The sequence below is a fragment of the Macaca fascicularis genome, chromosome 1 (genome assembly GCF_037993035.2).
Source record: "Macaca fascicularis isolate 582-1 chromosome 1, T2T-MFA8v1.1".
NCBI lineage: Eukaryota > Metazoa > Chordata > Mammalia > Primates > Cercopithecidae > Macaca > Macaca fascicularis.
This window is the reverse complement of record NC_088375.1, coordinates 40,364,970-40,384,293: the sequence shown is the minus strand read 5'-3', so window position 1 is coordinate 40,384,293 and position 19,324 is coordinate 40,364,970. Positions and strand designations below refer to the sequence as shown.

At 41.4% G+C, this 19,324-nt stretch overlaps 1 protein-coding gene and 1 long non-coding RNA gene across 2 annotated transcripts in view; one reads left to right on the top strand and one right to left on the bottom strand.

Moving 5' to 3' along the window:
- Positions 1-11,338, bottom strand: part of DHX9 (DExH-box helicase 9) — a 49,231-nt gene extending 37,893 nt beyond the window's left edge. The window contains exons 1-3 of the mRNA XM_005540184.4: positions 11,229-11,338; positions 7,961-8,093; positions 7,261-7,401 (exon numbers count right to left, since the gene is read on the bottom strand). Coding sequence (XP_005540241.1) covers positions 7,261-7,401; positions 7,961-8,071 — 252 coding nt within the window. The 5' untranslated portion in view covers positions 8,072-8,093; positions 11,229-11,338. The remainder of the gene's footprint in view (positions 1-7,260; positions 7,402-7,960; positions 8,094-11,228) is intronic.
- Positions 11,339-12,146: 808 nt separating this feature from the next.
- Positions 12,147-12,924, top strand: LOC135968482 (uncharacterized). The gene is made up of 2 exons (XR_012430250.1): positions 12,147-12,276; positions 12,686-12,924. It is a non-coding gene; the product is annotated as an uncharacterized lncRNA (long non-coding RNA).
- The last annotated feature ends 6,400 nt before the right edge of the window (positions 12,925-19,324 follow it).

Here is a 19,324-nt window from a genome sequence, read left to right as displayed (position 1 = left end):
GTAGTAGTATTATGTATGAATACTTAAGGATATGGTTGAATACATAAGGATATGGTTCCACATTCTACCAAGAGGAAGATTAAAAAAAAATAAGGCGCAGTCAGAGACAGAAAGATAATTAGAGAATCCAGTGCCACAGAAAACAGAAAAATGTGTTGGGTTGGAGGATGTGATCAATAAAGCTGAACGATGATTAAATTAAAAAAAGGGGGGGTATGTGCGTATATTTTACATTGAAAAAAATTTTTTGATATGGCAAAAAACACAAGTAAAGTTATAATGGGCAAACTGAGAAAAAATATTTGTGACACATCGCAGATAAGGAGTTAATATTGCTAATATATAAACAAAAGCAGAGGAAAAGACCAAGAATCCAATGAAAAAAAGGGGAGATACACGTACAGGCAGTACACAGAAATATATATGTAAATGATCCTTAAAGGTCAAAAGATGTTTGACTTCACTCATAATTTTAAAAAGCAAATTAAAAGTATAAGTTATCTAAAACTAGTGATGAAATTACAGACCAAGGTTTCTCAACATTAGCACCACTGACATTTCAACCAGATAATTTGTTGCAGAAAGTTGTTCTGAATACCAGCGTTTTTAACTCCTTGGCTTCTACCCACTAGATGCCATCAGCACACCTCCTTCAAATTCAAACATCTCCAGACATTACCAAATCTCCCATGAGGGGTAAAGTTTATAAAACAATCAGAAAAATCTCAACATTAATTGGATATCTGATTATATTAAGACACTATTCTTAAATTTTTCTTTTAGGTTTGATTATAACACATTTTTTTACAAAAGGATTATTTTAATTAAAAACATATTAACAGATGAATAAGATGTCAGGATGCTCCAAAATAATCTAAGAAAGGGGAGCAGTTAGAAATGAATAAAATTGAAAGTGCTGCAGCCAGATGATTGAAACACGGGGTTTCAATATTCTACAACTGTCCACAGCAAAAAATTTTTAAAATATCCTCTACACGCTCACTTTTGGCAAATGCAATGTATTGCATGAAAGGGCAAGTTTCAGATGAAATAAGTGATATGAAAAAGGATTTGCCTAGAATGAGGAGGTAAGATGAAGATGGTAGCTGGTAACAGCTTGGTTACATATCCCTGCCCAAATCTCTCGTCCAATTTTAATCCTCAATGTTGGAGGTACGGCCTGAAGAGTAGTAACTGGATCACGAGGTGGTTTTCCCACGCATGGGTTAGTGCCACTATCCTTGGTACTGCTATCCTAGCAACATCGAGTGCGTTCTCTTGACATCTGGTCATCTAAAAGTGTGTAGCATCTTCCCCTTTACTTTCTCTTGCTCCTGGACATCCCTGCTTCCCCCCTTCACCTTCTGCCATCATTCTAAGTTTCCTGAGGTGTCTTCAGAATCCAAGCAGACTCCAGTACCATGCCTCCTGCAAAGCCTGCAGAATTGTGAGCCAATTAAATCGCTGCTCTTTATAAAGTATGCAGTCTCAGGTGTTTCTTTATAGCAATGCAAGAATGGACTACGGGGTTAAAAGTAGAAATGGGTTGTTATAATTTCTTCCCCCAAATTCATCCATTCATTTATTGAGCCAACCAAAAAACATTCAAGTGTCTGCTATAGACCAGGAACCATTCTAAATGTTGGGGACAGAGCAACGAACAAAAACAAAAAAAAAACCTGCCCTCATGAACTTACTCTCATACAATCAAACAAAAATAAATTACGTTGGAACAAGGTTTCTCATCTTGGTGACATTTTAGGCTGGTTAATTCTTTGTTCTAGGAGGCTGTCAAGTGCACTGTTGCTTATTAGCAGCATCTCTGGCCTTTGCCTTCTAGATGTCAGTGGCCCCCTCCAGTTACAACAACAAAAATACCTCCAAACATTGCCAAACGTTCCTTGGGGGGACAAAATTGTCTTCAGTTGAGAAACACTGAGTTAAAAAAGTAAGTGTTATGGAGAAAAATGAAGCACTGAAGGAGTTTAGGAAGTAATCTGAGGATGACAGTGAATTTATACTATAAAATAGGACAGCTGGGGAAGAGTACTTCAGGTAGAAGAAACAGGTATAAAAGTTTTGAGGCAGAAAGATGAGGGCATATTTGAAGACCTATTAAGAAGCACAGTGTAGCTGGAACAGAGGAAGTAAGGAAGAAAAGTAGGAAATCCACGGAGCATTTAATAGAAAACATCTGAGCCATGTTAAAACACTAATAAAAAAATGACATATGAGATTACTTCTGGTTGAGGCCAAATAAGTTCCTGTAAGACTGACCCTCCTGCAAATAACATAAACTTTAGGGGGAAAAAAATACAAACACACATACAACACACCAGAACTATGTGCAGGCAATAAAAAAATAACCAAAAAATAGTAGGTAGATTCTTGAGAGAAGTTAAAATGGGGAAGCACGGAGTATCAAAGGTCTACTTCCAGCTTATTTGTAGCTTTTAGCCTGAGGGAAGCCATCCCAGGCAGCTAAAACTCCAATGAAACCATCTTTTTGGCCTGAAGAATCAGAATTAAGAGTTCAGGAAAAGCAAAGCTGCTAGAAAGTGAGGGAATGCTGGAAAGGAAACAGCCAGAGAGGAGGAGCCCCAAATTCTGTATATGAAATCTCTGGCTAGCCCTTGAAAACCACACATGTACAGGGCAGATTCCAAAGGAGACCTGAAAGACTCTTCCATGGCTGTCCTATTTAAATAATCAGAAAACTGAGATGAGATTTGAGTTAACACCCAAAAGACAGCACTTGTAGTTTGAGTTCGATCAAATTAAATGCCTGATTAAGAAGAAAACACAACCACCACATCAATGCTCTCTGGAGGAGTATAACACTATTCAGAGTCTCCACAGCATAATATTCCAATGCCCAGGATACAGTCCAAAATTATTTGATACACAAAAAGGAAAATGTGATCCAACCTCAAGAAAATATACCTATCAATAGAATCTAACCCTGAGATGACTTAGATGTTAACAGTAGTAGGCAAGGATTTTAAGGCAGCTATTAGAATTAAGCTTCATGACATAAAAGAAATCCATATTTATATTACAAACATACACTTATAATGAATGAAAAGATAAGCCACCAGAGAAATAAAACATATAAAAAAAGAACAAGCTGGAGATTTTTAAAAGTGAAAATGGTAGTGTCTGAAATACATTGGATGGGCTTAGCAAAATGGAAGGGACAGAAAAAAAACAATCACAGAATCTGAAGATAATCAATAAAAATTATTCAATTTGAAGAAGAGTGGAAAAAATGATACGAAAGAAAAAAGAAAGAGAGCCTCAGGGAGCTGTGGGGGATATCAAAAGTCTTAAATATAAACCCCAAGAGGAAAGAAGAAAAAATAAAACAAAAAATATCTTAAATAATAGCCAAGTCTCTCAAATTTGGTGGAATACATATATCTATGGATTCAAGAATCTCAACAAACCTTGAACAAGTTAAGCACGCACATACAAAAAAAACTCATGCCCAGTCACAACATAAGTCAAACTACTAAAAACCAAAAATAACAGGAAAAGATATTAAAAACAGAGACCACCACATTACATATAGGAGAGAATGATTCGATTTTAGCTGACTTCTTACAGAAAACAGGAAGTAGACAATGTCATATTATCTTTAAAGCATATCTGGTCTCTGGCCAGGCGCAGTGGCTCACGCCTGTAATCCCAGCATTCTGGGAGGCTGAGGCAGGCAGATAACCTGAGATTGGGAGTTGGAGACCAGCCTGACCAAGACGGAGAAACCCCATCACTATTAAAAATACAAAATTAGCCGGGCATGGTGGCGCATGCCTGTAATCCCAGATACTCCTGCCTGAGGTAGGAGAATTGCTTGAACTCAGAGGCAAAGGTGGCGGTGAGCCAAAATCATGCCATTGCACTCCAGCCTGGGCAGCAAGAGTGAAACTCCATCTCAAAAAAAAAAAAAAAAAAAAAGGTATTTGGTCTTCAATCCCCTTTCCCTGGCATAGAACTCCTAAATCCTTATAATCTCCTAAGTGGAGACTTTTTGCATGCTAATGAGTTGACTGCCAGCAGGCAGGCCCTAGGTAGCTTCGGTGTGAGGGATGGTCACTGGAAAGACCAAGAAAAGATTAGAGGGCTAGAACTTTCAGTTCCACCTACCAACCTCCGGTGAGGGGAGAAGGGCTGAAGGTCAAGTCACCATTGGCAAACGATTTAATCAATACTGAATAATGAAGTTTCCATAAAAACCAAAGGACAGGATTTGGAGGGCTTCCAAATAGCAGAATACATGGAGGTTCCTGAAGAATGGTGTTCGAGGCAGGGCATGGGAGCTCCCTGTCACCTCCTCCATATCTTGCCCTATGTATCTCTTCAACTGTATTTTGTAGTATCCTTTATAATAAACTGGTTTATTTATAATTTATAAATGCAGGTTTTCCTGAGTTCTGTAAGCCACACTAGCAAATTAACTGACCCCAAAGAGGCAGTCATGAAAACCATAACTTGAAGCTAGTTAGGCAGAAGTTCTAGAGGCCCAGACTTGCAGGTGGTGTCTGAAGGGACTGGAGTCTTGTGGGACTGAGCCTTCACCCTGTGGGATCTGACGCTATCTCCAGGTAGTGTCAGAGGTGAACTGGAGGAGACCCAGCTACTGTCTGCTGCAGAACTGATTGCTGGCTTGGTGTGTGTGGAAAAAGCCTCCCACCCCTGCCCCTCATTTAGTCACAGAAATCTTCTGTGTTGATTATTGGGGTATGAGAGAAGAAGAAAAACTTTTTTTTTCCCCACTTACATACTAAAAGGGGGAAAAAGTCTGGCACCCTAGAATTCTATATCCGGTGAAAGTATTCTTAAAGAAGGTAAAATAACAGTATTTTCAGAAAAGAAAATAAAGAGAATTTGTCACCAGCAGATCTACAAGACTATAGAGAAGAGCGTAAAAGATAAAGAATGAATAGAGACTTCAAGGACTTCAAACATGTAAAACTGTTTTCTCAACCAGAAGGCATTTTCAAGATCATCTTGCCCAATCCCTTCATTTTACAGAGAGGCAAACCAATGAAATTAAAGACTGTAAGATATTATAATTATCCAGCAGTTAATCTACCAAAAAGTAAGTCTATCGTTAGGCAAAGGAATGGAAGAAAATAAGATTTCTTTTTCTTTTTTATTTTGAGACGGAGTCTCGCTCTGTCGCCCAGGCTGGAGTGCAGTGGCGCGATCTGGGCTCACTGCAAGCACCGTGTCCCAGGTTCACGCCATTCTCCTGCTTCCGTCTCCCGAGTAGCTGGGACTACAGGTGCCCGCCACCTCGCCCGGCTAGTTTTTTGTATTTTTTTTAGTAGAGACGGGGTTTCACTGTGTTAGCCAGGATGGTCATGATCTCCTGACCTCGTGATCCGCCCTTGGCCTCCCAAAGTGCTGGAATTACAGGCTTGAGCCACCACGCCCGGCAAAGATTTCTTTTATAACAAGTCAGTATACAAAAATTCAGTAACAGGACCCTGTTAAAACTGGCATAGACAGGCCGGGTGTGGTGGCTCACGCCTGTAATCCCAGCACTTTGGGAGGCTGAAGGGGGCGGATTACTTAAGGTCAGGAGTTCAAGACAAGCCTGGCCAGCATGGTGAAAATCTATCTCTACTAAAAATACAAAAATTAGCTGGGCGTAGGAAGGGCGTGGTGGTTCATGCCTATAATCCCAGCACTTTGGGAGGCCAAGGTCAGGAGTTTGAGACCAGCCTGGCCAAAATGGTAAAACCCCGACTCTACTAAAAATATAAAATTAGCTGGGCATGTTGGCAGGTATCTGTTATCCCAGCGACTTGGGAGGCTGAGGCAGGAGAATCGCTTGAACCCGGGAGGCAGAGATTGCAGTGAGTCGAGATTCCACCACTGCACTCCAGCTTAGGGAACAAGAGCAAGACTTTGTCTCAAAAAAAAAAAAAAAAAAAAAAAAAATAATAATAATAATAAGCTGGGTGTGGTGACTCACACCTGTTAATCCCAGCTACTCAGGAGACTGAGGCAGAATAATTGCTTGAACACGGAAGGTGGAGGTTGCGGTGAGCCCAGATTGTGCCACTGCATTCCACCCTAGGTAACAGAGCGAGACTCCATCTTAAAAAAATAAAAGAAAAAGAAATAAAGCTTATTTCTCAAAAACTAGTAAAGCCTAGTGTAGCGGCACATATGCACAGTCCCAGCTACTGGGGTAGAGCTGAGGTGGGAGGATGGCTTGAGGCCAAGAGTTTGACGGAGCCTATGAATAGTCACTGCACTCCAGCCTCAAAAACAAAAAAGGCAGAAAAACAAAACAAAATCCCCAAAAAACAACCTACTAGACAGAGGTATCTCTTGCATACTTACATACTTAAAATAATCATGATATAAAAAACACAAAAATACTCTATTGCATAAAATACTATTTTGTTATATAAGGATATGTCAGCCAGGTGCAGTGGCTCATGCCTGTGATCCCAGCACTTTGGAAGACCGAAGCGGGTGGATGGATCACTGGAGGTCAGGAGTTCAAGACCAGCCTGGCCAACATGGTGAGACCCCATCTCTACTAAAAATACAAAAAATAGGGGGGCACCATGGAGCATGCCTGTAATCCCAGCTACTTGGAGGCTGAGGCAGGAGAGAATCGCTTGAACCCAGAAGGTGGAGGTTGCAGTGAGCCAAGATCACTCCAGCCTGGGCAACAGAGCAAGACTGCCTCAAAAAACAAACAACTTGCCAGAAGTGATGGCATGAACCTGTAGTCCAGCTACTAAGAGGGGTAAGGATGAAGGATTGCTTGAGCCCAAGAATTTGAGGCTGCAGTGAGCTATGGTTGTCACTGCATTCTAGCCTGGGTGACAGAGCAAGGACTCATTGCTTACCTGGGGTGGGGGGTGGAGGGAGTGTCAATGGGAGCAAACATGTCTAAAATATTACTGATTTTTCTATTTAAAGTATTATCACTGGAAATGAATGGAACATAACAGACTCTGAAATTTCTGGTGTATGAATACATGAAACAAATAAAACCATAAGACATAAAGATTAATGGAATTTCTCAAGCCCCTAAGACAGGTACATAATAAGGATGCAATCCACATCTTCAGAAATTTTGTCCAGTCCTGAGAGAAAACAAGATACCAAATTTCGTTAAGAAACACGATATATACGTAAACAGTGAAAAATTATTATCCTGAGTCTCTTACGCATATTGACTTTGTACAACTTTACAACACGCATCTCAACTGCTTGGCCATAGGTACTTACCCCAAAAGCTGGAACTTCTTCACTCTTTATTTCATTTATTCGAACCAAATAGTTAACAAAGTCTCTGGCAGCATTACTTTGTGCATCTTTTTTATTGGTGGAATTTCCCATGCCAGTGTAATTATAGCCTTCCACCTGAACCTTAAAAAAAAAGAAACAAAAAACAAAACAGCTAACTTTAGGAAATATACTCTAGAAATACACTGAAAATAATACACCTAAGAGAATTCATGAGCTACTGAAAGAAAAAGCTTGAATTGTGTTGTATAGTGATAACACAAAAACAATGTTAAGAGGTTCAGCTATTTTTTTCTCATATAACAGAAGGTTCACATTACAATCTGATTCTGTAATATGCACGAACAAGCTCTTCAGTTGTATTTAAGCACTTTGATTTGAAGCAATCAAGAATTGCTCTGCTTTCTAAAGGTGCTTGTAAAACTGCAAACAGTTGATCCAACTTTTCCCATCCCGACTACTGGTGCTGAGGAAGATATAGGCTCTAATTAGAATAATTTACCTGTCAGATTGCTTTAAAAGCAATCCTGACTTGAAAATGATTTAGAACAGGAGTCAAGTCACAATAATAAACTGTTGTTTCCTAATGTGCAACACATTAACATCTCCAAACAGAAAACATTCTTTTAACCCCAAAATGAACCTCATAAATCACATAAATGCAAACTGTATTCTTTAGTACCTCACACATGAATTTCTGCCTGTTTTTGTTCCCCACCGCTCTAATTTCATAGGACGGGGTCATCTTCCTTTTGCCACACCAGGCATACAGAAAATTTTTAACGTCACCCATGATTCAAGTGTCTTCTTCAGATCTAAGAAAACAAAAGTCAGTTAAAAACACAATTTATAATAGCAAAAACTGGGAGGAACCAATTATCTGGATCACTGAATCTAGGTTAAACATAGGATATTCTATCATGTTGCTAAGACTTCCCACATATAAATTTTAATGACATAATTGAAACTTTTACATGTTGTAAGAAAAAGGATACAAAACGGTATGATTTGAACTACATGAAAAATACATACACATGAGCAAGACTGGAAAGAAATACCCCCTAAAATGGTTATCTTTGGGGACTAAGAGTGATTTTTATCTTTTGTTACAAAGTATTTTATATAAGGCCCTACATTCTACAACGGGCACCTTATTATTTAACTCAGTTCATCCTCACAACAACGGCACACAGATATGGTGGGTACTATCATTGTCTTTTCAGGAAGCTTCCCTCCTAAACTTCCTTCCTTCCTAAACTAAGACTTAGAAAGTTAAGTAACTTCCAAGTCACCCACAGTGGAGGCCTAAATTCAAATTCAAACAACTATATATTAAGAAACAGCTATCATTTGCATATAAACTCAATGTTTTATTCTCATTCTGATTATGACCATTAGCACACTGTTTCCAAAGTTGTGGTCATGTATTAATAATATAATAAAGTTCAAATACATTAAGCACTCAGTACTGAAGACAGTGACCTATTATTAACTTAAATGTTCTATACCAAATCTCTCCTTTAGGCTTTATTATTTATTAAAATTTGAGGATACTAAAGTTTTCTTGAAATGCAGCAATCAGTCTTGGCACTCCCTCTCTGTCTCAGTCTATAAAATACCAGAAGATATGGAGCCTATCAGTCTAAATGCTGAGTCTAAACTGTAAGGAAGATATCTGAGACCACATTTATAACCAGAGAAAATAAAATGTGCTATGAATTTAGTTTGCTGTGAAACGAATCCTATTACCAGCATTAAACCGTCTGCTTCACGTTTCACGTTTGATGCATTTTGTTAGCACCTACGTCTAATGCATCAAACTGTACCCTGGCATAAATTTGTTACGTTTGAGTGGTCACAGTCTAACTCTGGTCATCCATGTGGCGAAGGGAATGTTCTATTAACAAAAAAGCCGTGGAAAGCTGAAGATGTTTATCTGGAAATTCCACCTCGTGAATAATTAAACAACAAGCCCTCATGGTGAATGAGTAATATGAAGGATTATACTATCAAACTCCTGTCTCTCTAGTCTCATACAACCCCATAATTTTCAATACCAACTACATGCTATCGATGCTCAAATATATATATTGAAGGTTTAGTCTTTTCTCTCTTTTTTTTTCTTTTTTTGAGACAGAGTCTCATTCAGTCGCAGACTGTAGTGGCGAGATCTCGGCTCACTGCAACCTCCGCCTCCAGGGTTCAAGCGATTCTCCTGCCTCAGCCTCCCCAGTAGCCGGGACTACAGGCGCCCGCCACCACGACCAGCTAATTTTTTATATTTTTAGTATACACGGGGTTTCACCGTGTTAGCCGGGGTTGTCTGGATCTCCTAACCTCTTGATCCGCCCGCCTCAGCCTCCCAAAGTGCTGGGATTACAGGCGTTAGCCACAGCTCCCGGCCCGTCGTTTCTCTTTAAAGTCCAAAATCAAATGCATCCAACTGTGGCACTAACTCACCCATCTGCATGCTATCTTGGCATCTCAGTCAAAACAGAATTTTAAATTTCCCCTCAAATCTGTTCCAACACCCTACCCTACATTTCGGTTTCCATAAACGGCACAACATCCACCAAGTTACTCCTGGCACAAGTTGAGAGTCGTCCACTCCCTGAAGATTCTCCATAGTTATCCTTTGTAGAACCCTTACTGTGTGTCAAACAATATCCATAATAGATCATCTAAATGGAACTATTTTACTTAATCCTTAGTAATCTTGTATAGGTAAGACCACTATCCCTTTAGAGAAGGAAACTGAGACAAAGAATATCTTGCCTCAGAAAGACAGAGCTACTAATTAGAAGAACAATAATTCGGGCAGGCGCTGTGGCTCACGCCTGGAATCCTAACACTTTGGGAGGCCAAGGCAGTCGGATCACGAGGTCAAGATACCGAGATCATCCTGGCCAACATGATGAAACCCCGTTTCTACTAAAAATACAAAAATTAGCTGGGCGTGGTGGCGCGCGCCTGTAGTCCCAGCTACTGAGGGAGGCTGAGGCAGGAGAATCACTTGAACCCGGGAGACGGAGGTTGCAGTGGGCCGCGATCGCGCCACTGCACTCCAGCCTGGCGACAGAGAGAGACTCCGTCCAAAAAAAAAAAAAAAAAAAAATCAAGAATTTCAGAAAACGTAGCCTGACTCCAGATCTACTACCTTCCACCACTGCGCATTTCTCCTTCAAAATACGTCCCCTATCCATTCGTTTCTCCCCATCTCTCCTGCCACCACTACTGCACACCCGGCTAAATACTGTCCTATACGGTTTCTGTTTCCATTCTTGCCACCCTAAAACCCATTCTCCTTTGAAGGCCTTCTCGCCACACTCCAGTCACATGGCCTGCTTTCAGCTCCCGCGCAGTCTCTGCCGTTAGGCGCTAACTAATCCCTTCCGCTTCTGCAGGCTCTGCTTTTCCTTCGCGTCGGCCGAGGTGATCAGCTCAAAGCCTCCCTCCTTCGAGACGCCTCACCTCGCTATACTAGCCAAAGGCGCTCTCCCTTTACATTCTTTAATTTCTTTTTGCTCTAGCCACAAGGCCTGCACGACGGCGCCAGTTATTTGTGGCTTGAACGAATGACTGAAAGGCCCTAGGTGAGTGGCGCCCCGGCGGCAACCACCACAGGCGATGCACCCTCTTCCCTCAGCCGCCGCGGTGCTCCGGCGTACGCAGGCCAGAGGAGGAAGCGGGCCTTGGCTGCTAGAGGCAGCAGCGGGAACCGCTGGGCGAAGGGGAGGGGGCCACAGGCGGCCTGGGCAGCGCAAGCGCACCTCGGCGAGGCGCGCACGCAACCCGCAATCCGGGGACCCGCGGGCGGCTCGTCCCTTCCCCCACCCCCAGCCGCCGCCGCCGCCCGCGCTTCGCAACAAAGCCGGCTGCGGAGCCACGGTCCACGCAGCCCGCCCGCGACCCCGCCGCCCCGCATGATGGTCGTAACGTCTCTCCCTTACCAGCCTTCGCTTCCTGGTGCCCAGCTCTTAGGACCGTGTGTGACTCTGGCCTTCCACGGAGACAACAGAGAAACGCACTGCAACTCGCATGGAGGAATCGGCGAAATGGCTCCGACCGCGGCGCGAGGGGGCGGGACTAGCGAGCGTACGCATGCGCAGAACGCGCGCCGGGGGCGGGGGATGGTGAGGGCGCGCCAATAGAGGGGGCGGGGCTCAGCCACCTCGCGGCGCGGAAGGGTTTCGTTGCTAGGGAGATGCGCTGCGCCAGGCAGGCAGCGGGCCAGGCCTGCTACTCTGGATAATCCGCTACCCGCGATAATCCGCTACCCGCTTTTGCGCATGTTAGGGATTTGACGACCTGTAGCATTCTGATGCAGCAAAATGTTTCGTAGGGTCTGTCATAGGGATGTCTGGTGAGAGGAGGTTCCCTTCGAAGGCAGAACTGGAAACCTTGCTGCTAACTGGGTAGGGTTGTTGAGATAATTACATGAAATGGCATATGAAGGGGGACTTAGTTCAATACCTGGCACGTGGTAGGTGTTCAGTAGGCGTAGTTACTGTATTGATTCAGATAGTCTCAACGCCAATGTCTCTTGAAAGAAATAAACTGGCCGGGCGCGGTGCCTGCAATCCCAGCACTTTGGGAGGCCGAGGTGGGCGAATCACTTGAGATCAGGAGTTCGAGACCAGCCTGGCCAACGTGGTGAAACCCCGTCTCTACTAAAAAAATACAAAAATTAGCCGGGCATGGGGGCGGGCACCTGCAATCCCAGCTACTTGGGTGGCTGGGCGGGCTCCTGCAATCCCAGCTACTCAGGAGGCTGAAGCAGGAGAATCGCTTGAACCCTGGGGTGGGGGCTGGGGGGGCGGCGGAGGTTGCAGTGGACCGAGATCACACCATTGCCTGGGCGAGAGAGTGAGGCTCCGTCTCAAAAACAAAAAACCATGAAAGAAATAAGCTTAGTGAAAGCGGGCGTTCTGCCTGGCTAACGCAGGTCGCTCTCTGCTGTGCCTGGAACATTGTAAGTGCTCAGCAAACTAGTTTAAGGTAGGAATAAAATCTGCAAGGTTGCTTTTGTTTAAATTGGATAAACTTTTGTGTTCCAAGTCTTTGGAATAATTGTATCCTTAATTATTATACTAGTCATTGTTAAATTTTGAACTCCAGTGCTTCCTATGAAGGTAATGATACACAACATTTCCAGCTGGGATTGTTCCAGGGAATCCAGATGAATCAATTATCTGGGCTCATTATATCTATGGATATAATTCACCCGTTTCCATATGTTTTTCTTAATCCTTCTAGCTCACAGTGATCACTCCCTTTAAAACTGTCATTCCTAAAATCAGCACAACATAGTTTAGCATTTACTCATTTTCTTCATGTGATTGTTCTCTTTAATTAAGAATAAAATCACTGAAGGAAAGACCTTAATTTTTTTTTTTGTACCCTTCAGGGTGTTGAAAGCAGCAGGGGCCTAGAAGACATTAAACCGATACCACAGAAATACAAAGGATCATTAGAGACTGTTATGAACAACTATATGCCAACAAATTGGAAACCAAATGGAAATGGGTAAATTCCTGAACAGATACAACTTATCAAAATTGAACCAAGAAGAAATAGAAAACCTGAAAAGACCAACTATGAGTAATGAGATTGAATCAGTAATATAAAGTCTCCCATCAAATAAAAGCCCAGGCCCTGATTGCTTCACTGCTGAATTCTACCAAACAGTTAAAGAAGAACTAATACCAATTCTTCTCAAACTCATCCTGTGAGGCCAGCATTACCCTGATACCAAAACTAAATATGGACACAAGAAAAAAAAAATCTATAGGCCAGTATCCCTGATGAAGATAGATGCAAGAACCCTCAACAAGGACAGGTGCGGTGGTTCACGCCTGTAATCCCAGCACTTTGGGAGGGCAAGGCATGTGGATCACCTGAGGTCAGGAATTCGAGACCAGCCTGGCCAACATGGCGAAACCCCGTCTCTACTAAAAATACAAAAATTAGCCGGGCAAGGTGGTGGGTGCCTGTAATCCCAGCTACTCGGGAGGCTGAGGCAAGATAATTGCTTGAACCTGGAGGGGGCGGAGGTTGCAGCCAGCTCAGATCGTCCCACTGCACTCCAGCCTGGGTGACAGAGTGAGACTCCATCTCAAAATAAGTAAATAAAGAGACTCAACTAGCATAAATGAATTGCAAGTCTTTTATAGTATATAATGAGCACAACAAAAGTATCAATATATTATATGGAAATACATTTTTCAAAAGTGGATCTTTAGCTTCCAAGGATTAAGAATTTTGTTATTGAGTTGGTTCTTAATTCAGGCTCTGCACCTGAGACCTAGAGTCCCCTGGGATTTGGGTCCGAGGACTGGCATTACCTTTGTAGGTGGCCCTTGGCAACTAGCACTGTCTAAAATCTTAACATTTGCACCCATTTGCAGATGAAGCCTTACAACATGTCCCAAAAGTATGGAAAGTGGGCCGATTTCAACATAACCATTACCTGTTCCCAGTAGCTGACCAATTAGGGAGATTTCAGAGGTTAAGCAGGACAGAGCAGGGTAGGGAATATTTTTTAAGCTTTATTATAAAACAGGTAACTTTGTCCCTATTAAGAATTTGGAACTGAGGCTATAGGTCACTCATGATCAAATAATGAAAGGTCTGCTTCAATTGGACTACATAACATTTCACATTTACCTTTTTGACTAGAAATAACAGATGAAAGTTCACTTAGTTTGGTGGGAAACAAGAGATACAAAGATATCTTCTCCTCCAGGATGAAACTCCTAAAGGCAAATGTTCTCTGAGTACCACTGTCGCTCAAATTTAAGACATTTGGAGTTCCTTTGAGGATAGTCCTGCTCTCACATTTCTGATCACTTCATCTAGACTCCTCCTCAACTTCTCTTCCTCTGTGTGCACTCCAATTGCAAGTCATGCCCAGGTTCTGTTCTTAGCACTCTATATACCCTCTACCTGGAGAGTCTTATTCTTCCTATATTCCAACCACCATCCATATGCTGATATGGACTGAATATTTGTATCTCCCTCAAATTTGTATGCTGAAGCCCTAATCCTCAATGTGATGGTATTTGGAGATGGGGCTTTTAGGATATAACTGGGTTTAGATGAGGTCATGACAGTAGAGCCCCCATGATGGGATTAGTGCCCTTATAAGAGGATGAGACCAGAACCTTCTCTCCTCTGATATAATTACCCACATAAACCTTCACATATTGAAGAGCTGGTTGATCTCTTAACGAAGGGGTCTCCAATTCCTGGGCTGCAGACCAGTACTGGTCCATGGCCTGTCAGGAACGGGGCCGTACAGAAGGAAGTGAGCGAAGGGTGAGCGAGCATTACCACCTGTCACATCATCAGCAGCATTAGATTCTTATAGGAATGTGAACCTTACTGTGAACTGCAGATGCAAGGGATCTAGGTGGTGTGCTCCTTATGAGAAAATGCCTAATGATCTGAGGTGGAATGGCTTCATCCTGACACCATCCCTTCCAGGCCCCTGGTGCGTGGAAAAATTGTCTTCCATGAAACCTGTCCCTGGTGCCAAATAGGTTGGGGACTGCTGGTTTAAAGGACTGATGACGCTTTTAATGCAATGAGTGACACAGATGAAGTATATAATGTGAATTCCAGCAAAAATGGTAGTCTAGCTTTTGAGAATGAAGAACAGAACCTATCTGATTCTTTTTAAAATTATTTTCTTGTTATATAATTATGGTCATTCAACAGCCAATTTCTATTAGACTTCTTTTTTATTGCTTGTACATATGTATAAGTGACTATTTGTCTTTTCTATAAGCAATCATAACATTGGAAATCATTTTTCTGTCTCCATTGTACCAGTTTTTCTTGAACCATTTGTTAATCTACAAGTTCTATGGCTACATAGAAATCTATTCACATTCACAGGATTTTGCAACATGCTTTGCTCCATTTTTACAGTTATATTTGCTTTCTCCATATTTATTCTACAGGAATTAATTTATAGTTTGGCTTGCTTCTTAGTTATGTAGTCTTGAAATGCCATATTCACATTTGCTTTTATGGTTCCCATATTAAGTTAGTTCAGGGCTTTATTTACCCATGCATTTATATATTTGAGCATTTTTGTTGCTTGCTTTATACAAGCTTTAACTGAGACTAATACATGTCTTTCTTTTCTTTTTGTAGAGACAGGGTCTTGTTATGTTGCCCAGGCTAGTCTCAAACACCTGGCCTCAACTGATCCTCCCACCTCAGCTTCTGAAAGTGCTGGGATTACAGGCATGAGCCACCACAAGAACACATTTCTATAAGGTTATGGGGTTTTACTTTTTTCCAGTGTTAATTAGTTTCACATATCTAGAATTTATAATTTCTTACTGGATACTAGTATAGAATTACTGTATTTATTTACCTGAACAAATTAATGTTTCCCTCTACAAACTACTTTAGAAAGATTTTCAATAAAGGTAAATGGGACATAATAATCTATTAAGAGAAAATGACTCAGAGTGGAACCTGTAGCAAAATATAAATTTGCTGTCTTTAAAAGACGAATTGAAAGCAAAAGATTCCAAAAGCTTGAAAAAAATGGAGATGCCCTAAATAAACTTACCATTGAAAACAGAAAATGTTGAATACAATAAAAAAATGCATTGTTGTGCTGCCAAGAAAGAAAATGCTTTAGAGGTAAACATTAATGAAGTGAATGAATGAATCCAGAGAGGCAAAAGAACCCTGACGTAAGCACCTACTCTGAAAGGGTCTGCTGATTTTTAATGAACTTGAGCTTCCTTTTAATAAAAGCTGCATTGGAGCTTAGGAGAAAGGAGACAAAAAAGACTGCCCAACATGCAGAGGCTAAGAGGAGACCTACACATAAGCCAGAATGCCTTATATCTTCAGTGAAAAGTGAACAACAATAGCAACAATGAAAAACCAAACCAACCAGAAGAGGGGAATAAGGAAACTTGTCTATCAAAAACTAGATGCTAGGTAGGAAAAAAAAAAAAAAAAGACTCATTTCCTATGATATCCAAAAAATCCTCAAGTCAATTATTTAAAGTGCTTATTAATCAGCGGAAATAAATCACTTAGAAGGATTAAAATTATATTCTCTTTGGTGGAATAGTCTTCTATCCAGACCTCAAATAATTCCTATAAAATTCCACTGAATATAAGCTCAAGTTCAAAAAATCATAAAACAGGTGAGGATCTTTACCTCTGATGAGTGGCAGGGTATAAGTGGCTCATGTGGGTGATCCCAACACTTTGGGAGGTTGAGGTGTGGGATCACCTGAAGCCAGGAGTTCAAAACCAGCCTGGCCAACATAGTGAGACCCTGTCTCTGTTTTTAAAAAACAAAGTCCAATGAGTTGAGTGCCAGCAGAAAAAGAAAACTGACAGAATTATATCTATAAATGTTTTAGATACTAGAATTATCTGTTGCTGAATAGAAATATACCTTTTCCTCGTTATTACGTTTAATTCACTCCTGAAAACCCTACTGCTAAGTGAAAAGCCACTAAATGAAAATAATATTTTCACTGGAAAATCATGATGCATTCTGTGTAAACCCAAGAAAACTAAACAAATTCAGACCAAAAAAATCAATTTTACCAGAGATAAGCTTATATAAACAAGTTGAAATAATAAAGACAGTTTATTTACAAACTATAATGTAATGAAGGCTTGTTGTAAACTTTCTTCCTTCTTTACCAATTTTTTAGTCTTCGGGGGGGCCTATAGTTATTTTACACTCTAAATTTATAGCACTTAAAGTTACAGCACAGAAAAACACGGTGAGTTTAATGTTCCTGTGGCTTACAACACCTTACAGGAGCTGGCTCCTTTGCAGTCGCTTTACATTAATCACTTCCTACTCTTTCTCATTGGTGTCTGAGCTCTGATTCATTGGCTTCTGTTCAGTTCTTCACACTCCAGACTCTCCCATGGCTCAGAACTGTCAAATATGTTGGTCCTACCACCTGGAATGCATCCTCTGCTACTCTTCACCTGACTGGTTTCTTTCCAACATTCTAATTTCATATTAAGTGTAATGGACCCAGAGAAGCCCCCTCTTACCACCTTGTGGAAATTGGTCCCTCTTCTGCACCTCCATCCCCCACCACTTTCCTCTGGCCATATTGCAGGATCTTGAGAGATATACAGATAGGTACAGTTCTATATAGACAAATGAAAGAGCTAAAGGCAGAATATATTTAGTGTTTTAATTGAATGATTCTGGAGTTCTGCTCAAATTGGGAAGTCAAACCTGATTGAGGTTATTACCTTAGGAAAAGGACAATACTAATTGGTTAATGTTCAGGGGAGTTCAGATAGTAACTGCAACCTGAAGACCAGCTAGGCCTGTGATATGGTTTGGCTGTGTCCCCACCCAAATCTCATCTTGAATTGTAGTTTCCATAATCCCCATCTGCTGTGGGAGGGACCTGATGGGAGTTAACTGAATCATGAGGGTGGTTACTCCCATCCTGCTGTTTTCATGAGAGTGAGTTCTCACGATATCTGATGGTTTTACAAGGGGCTTTTCCCCCTTTTGCTCGGCACTTCTCCTTGCTGCCGCCATGTGAAGAAGGATGTGTTTGCTCCCCCTTCTCCCCAGCCATGCTGAACTGTAAACATCTTTCCTTTATAAATTACCCAGTCTCAGATATATCTTTATTAGCAGCATGAGAATGAACTAAAACAGCCTGTGAATATTATTTGCCACTCTCACTAACATGCATTAAATGTGCCCACTCATTCAAGCTCTGAGGGTGGATCACTTTGTTTCACCCTAATCTGAGGATTCTCAAGAATGTAGTATGTGGTCATTATCCCACCTCCTTCTACCTGAGGTAGGATAACTTTAAAATGGTACAAACTGGACTTGGACTGTAGACCATACTGAGATGCTGATGTACTTGCCCACTTGTGGGAACCCACTTCCCCATGACCTCAAAGATAACCTTGTTTTGTGTGCTTGCTGATAGATGAGAAGGCTTGTGTCTCACACCAAAGGCTGGCATTTGTGACAATTTCCATGCCTATAGGGCCTAACCCAACATCTGGCTCAAACATGGGACGCTGATATTCATGAAGGGCATTCTAGCAGAATATATCAGAGAAAACATATCAGAGGTGAACGTGTGATTGATGTATAATCTCCTTTGGTGGTCCCTCTGGAATAAAACTTCAACACTCTCTGTAACTGGTCTACAGATAAAGGTAACACATCCTGTTGGATATAGTTCTCTATGTATTTTGTTGAATCCATTCCATTATATTTATTAATTGTGTGATTAAGACTTAAGAAAATGCTTTAGGGTTCTCCTTCTGGTTGTGTAACTTAAAATGCTAAAATGTATTATATATCAAATAATTTCCTAAGAGTCACCAAGGGGTTCACAGAGAAACTACGATTTGGGTTTTCTTGTTCACCCAGATAGCCATTTCTCAGCCCCAGAAACCCAAAGTGTGAGGTAGTGCTCTGCCTCTACCTGGGGCTTAGCTCTGCTATTTGCATAATTTTGGTTCCAAGTTTCCCTCTTACTTTCACTGGAGGAAATTGAGGGTTGAGTCAGCATGTGATAAGGGAATGGTTAAATGGCTTGGATGTGTTGTTTCGTCTACTTGATTTGATGGGTTTGTAGATCCAACTCCATTTCCCCTGTATGAAAAGCCTTGGTGAGCTCAGGTGGGTACCTAAGCTTGGGTTGCAGTCACTACGCAAAGTCCCTCAACCCAGCCTTAGACATCAGCCTCCTAAGAGTTTGGATTTTCTGTGCCCTTCAGGTGATCAGAAAGAAGAAATTTATCTCAAGTTGTGGCAAATAACCCTTCTAGGAAAAAATATACATTACTCCCACTGCCCCCCACCCTACTGCCACCTCACCCCCATGGCATTTTCCTACGTCTTTGAATAAACCCAAGAGAGATCCTAAGTAAAACCAATTCCTAAAATCACTCCTGTCCCTCCAACCATCCCCAATGGACTGATCTCAGATTTCTATCTTGAAACAAAGAGGTTGGAAATCAGCTTTTAGTACTGTGTTAAATGAAATATTTCACA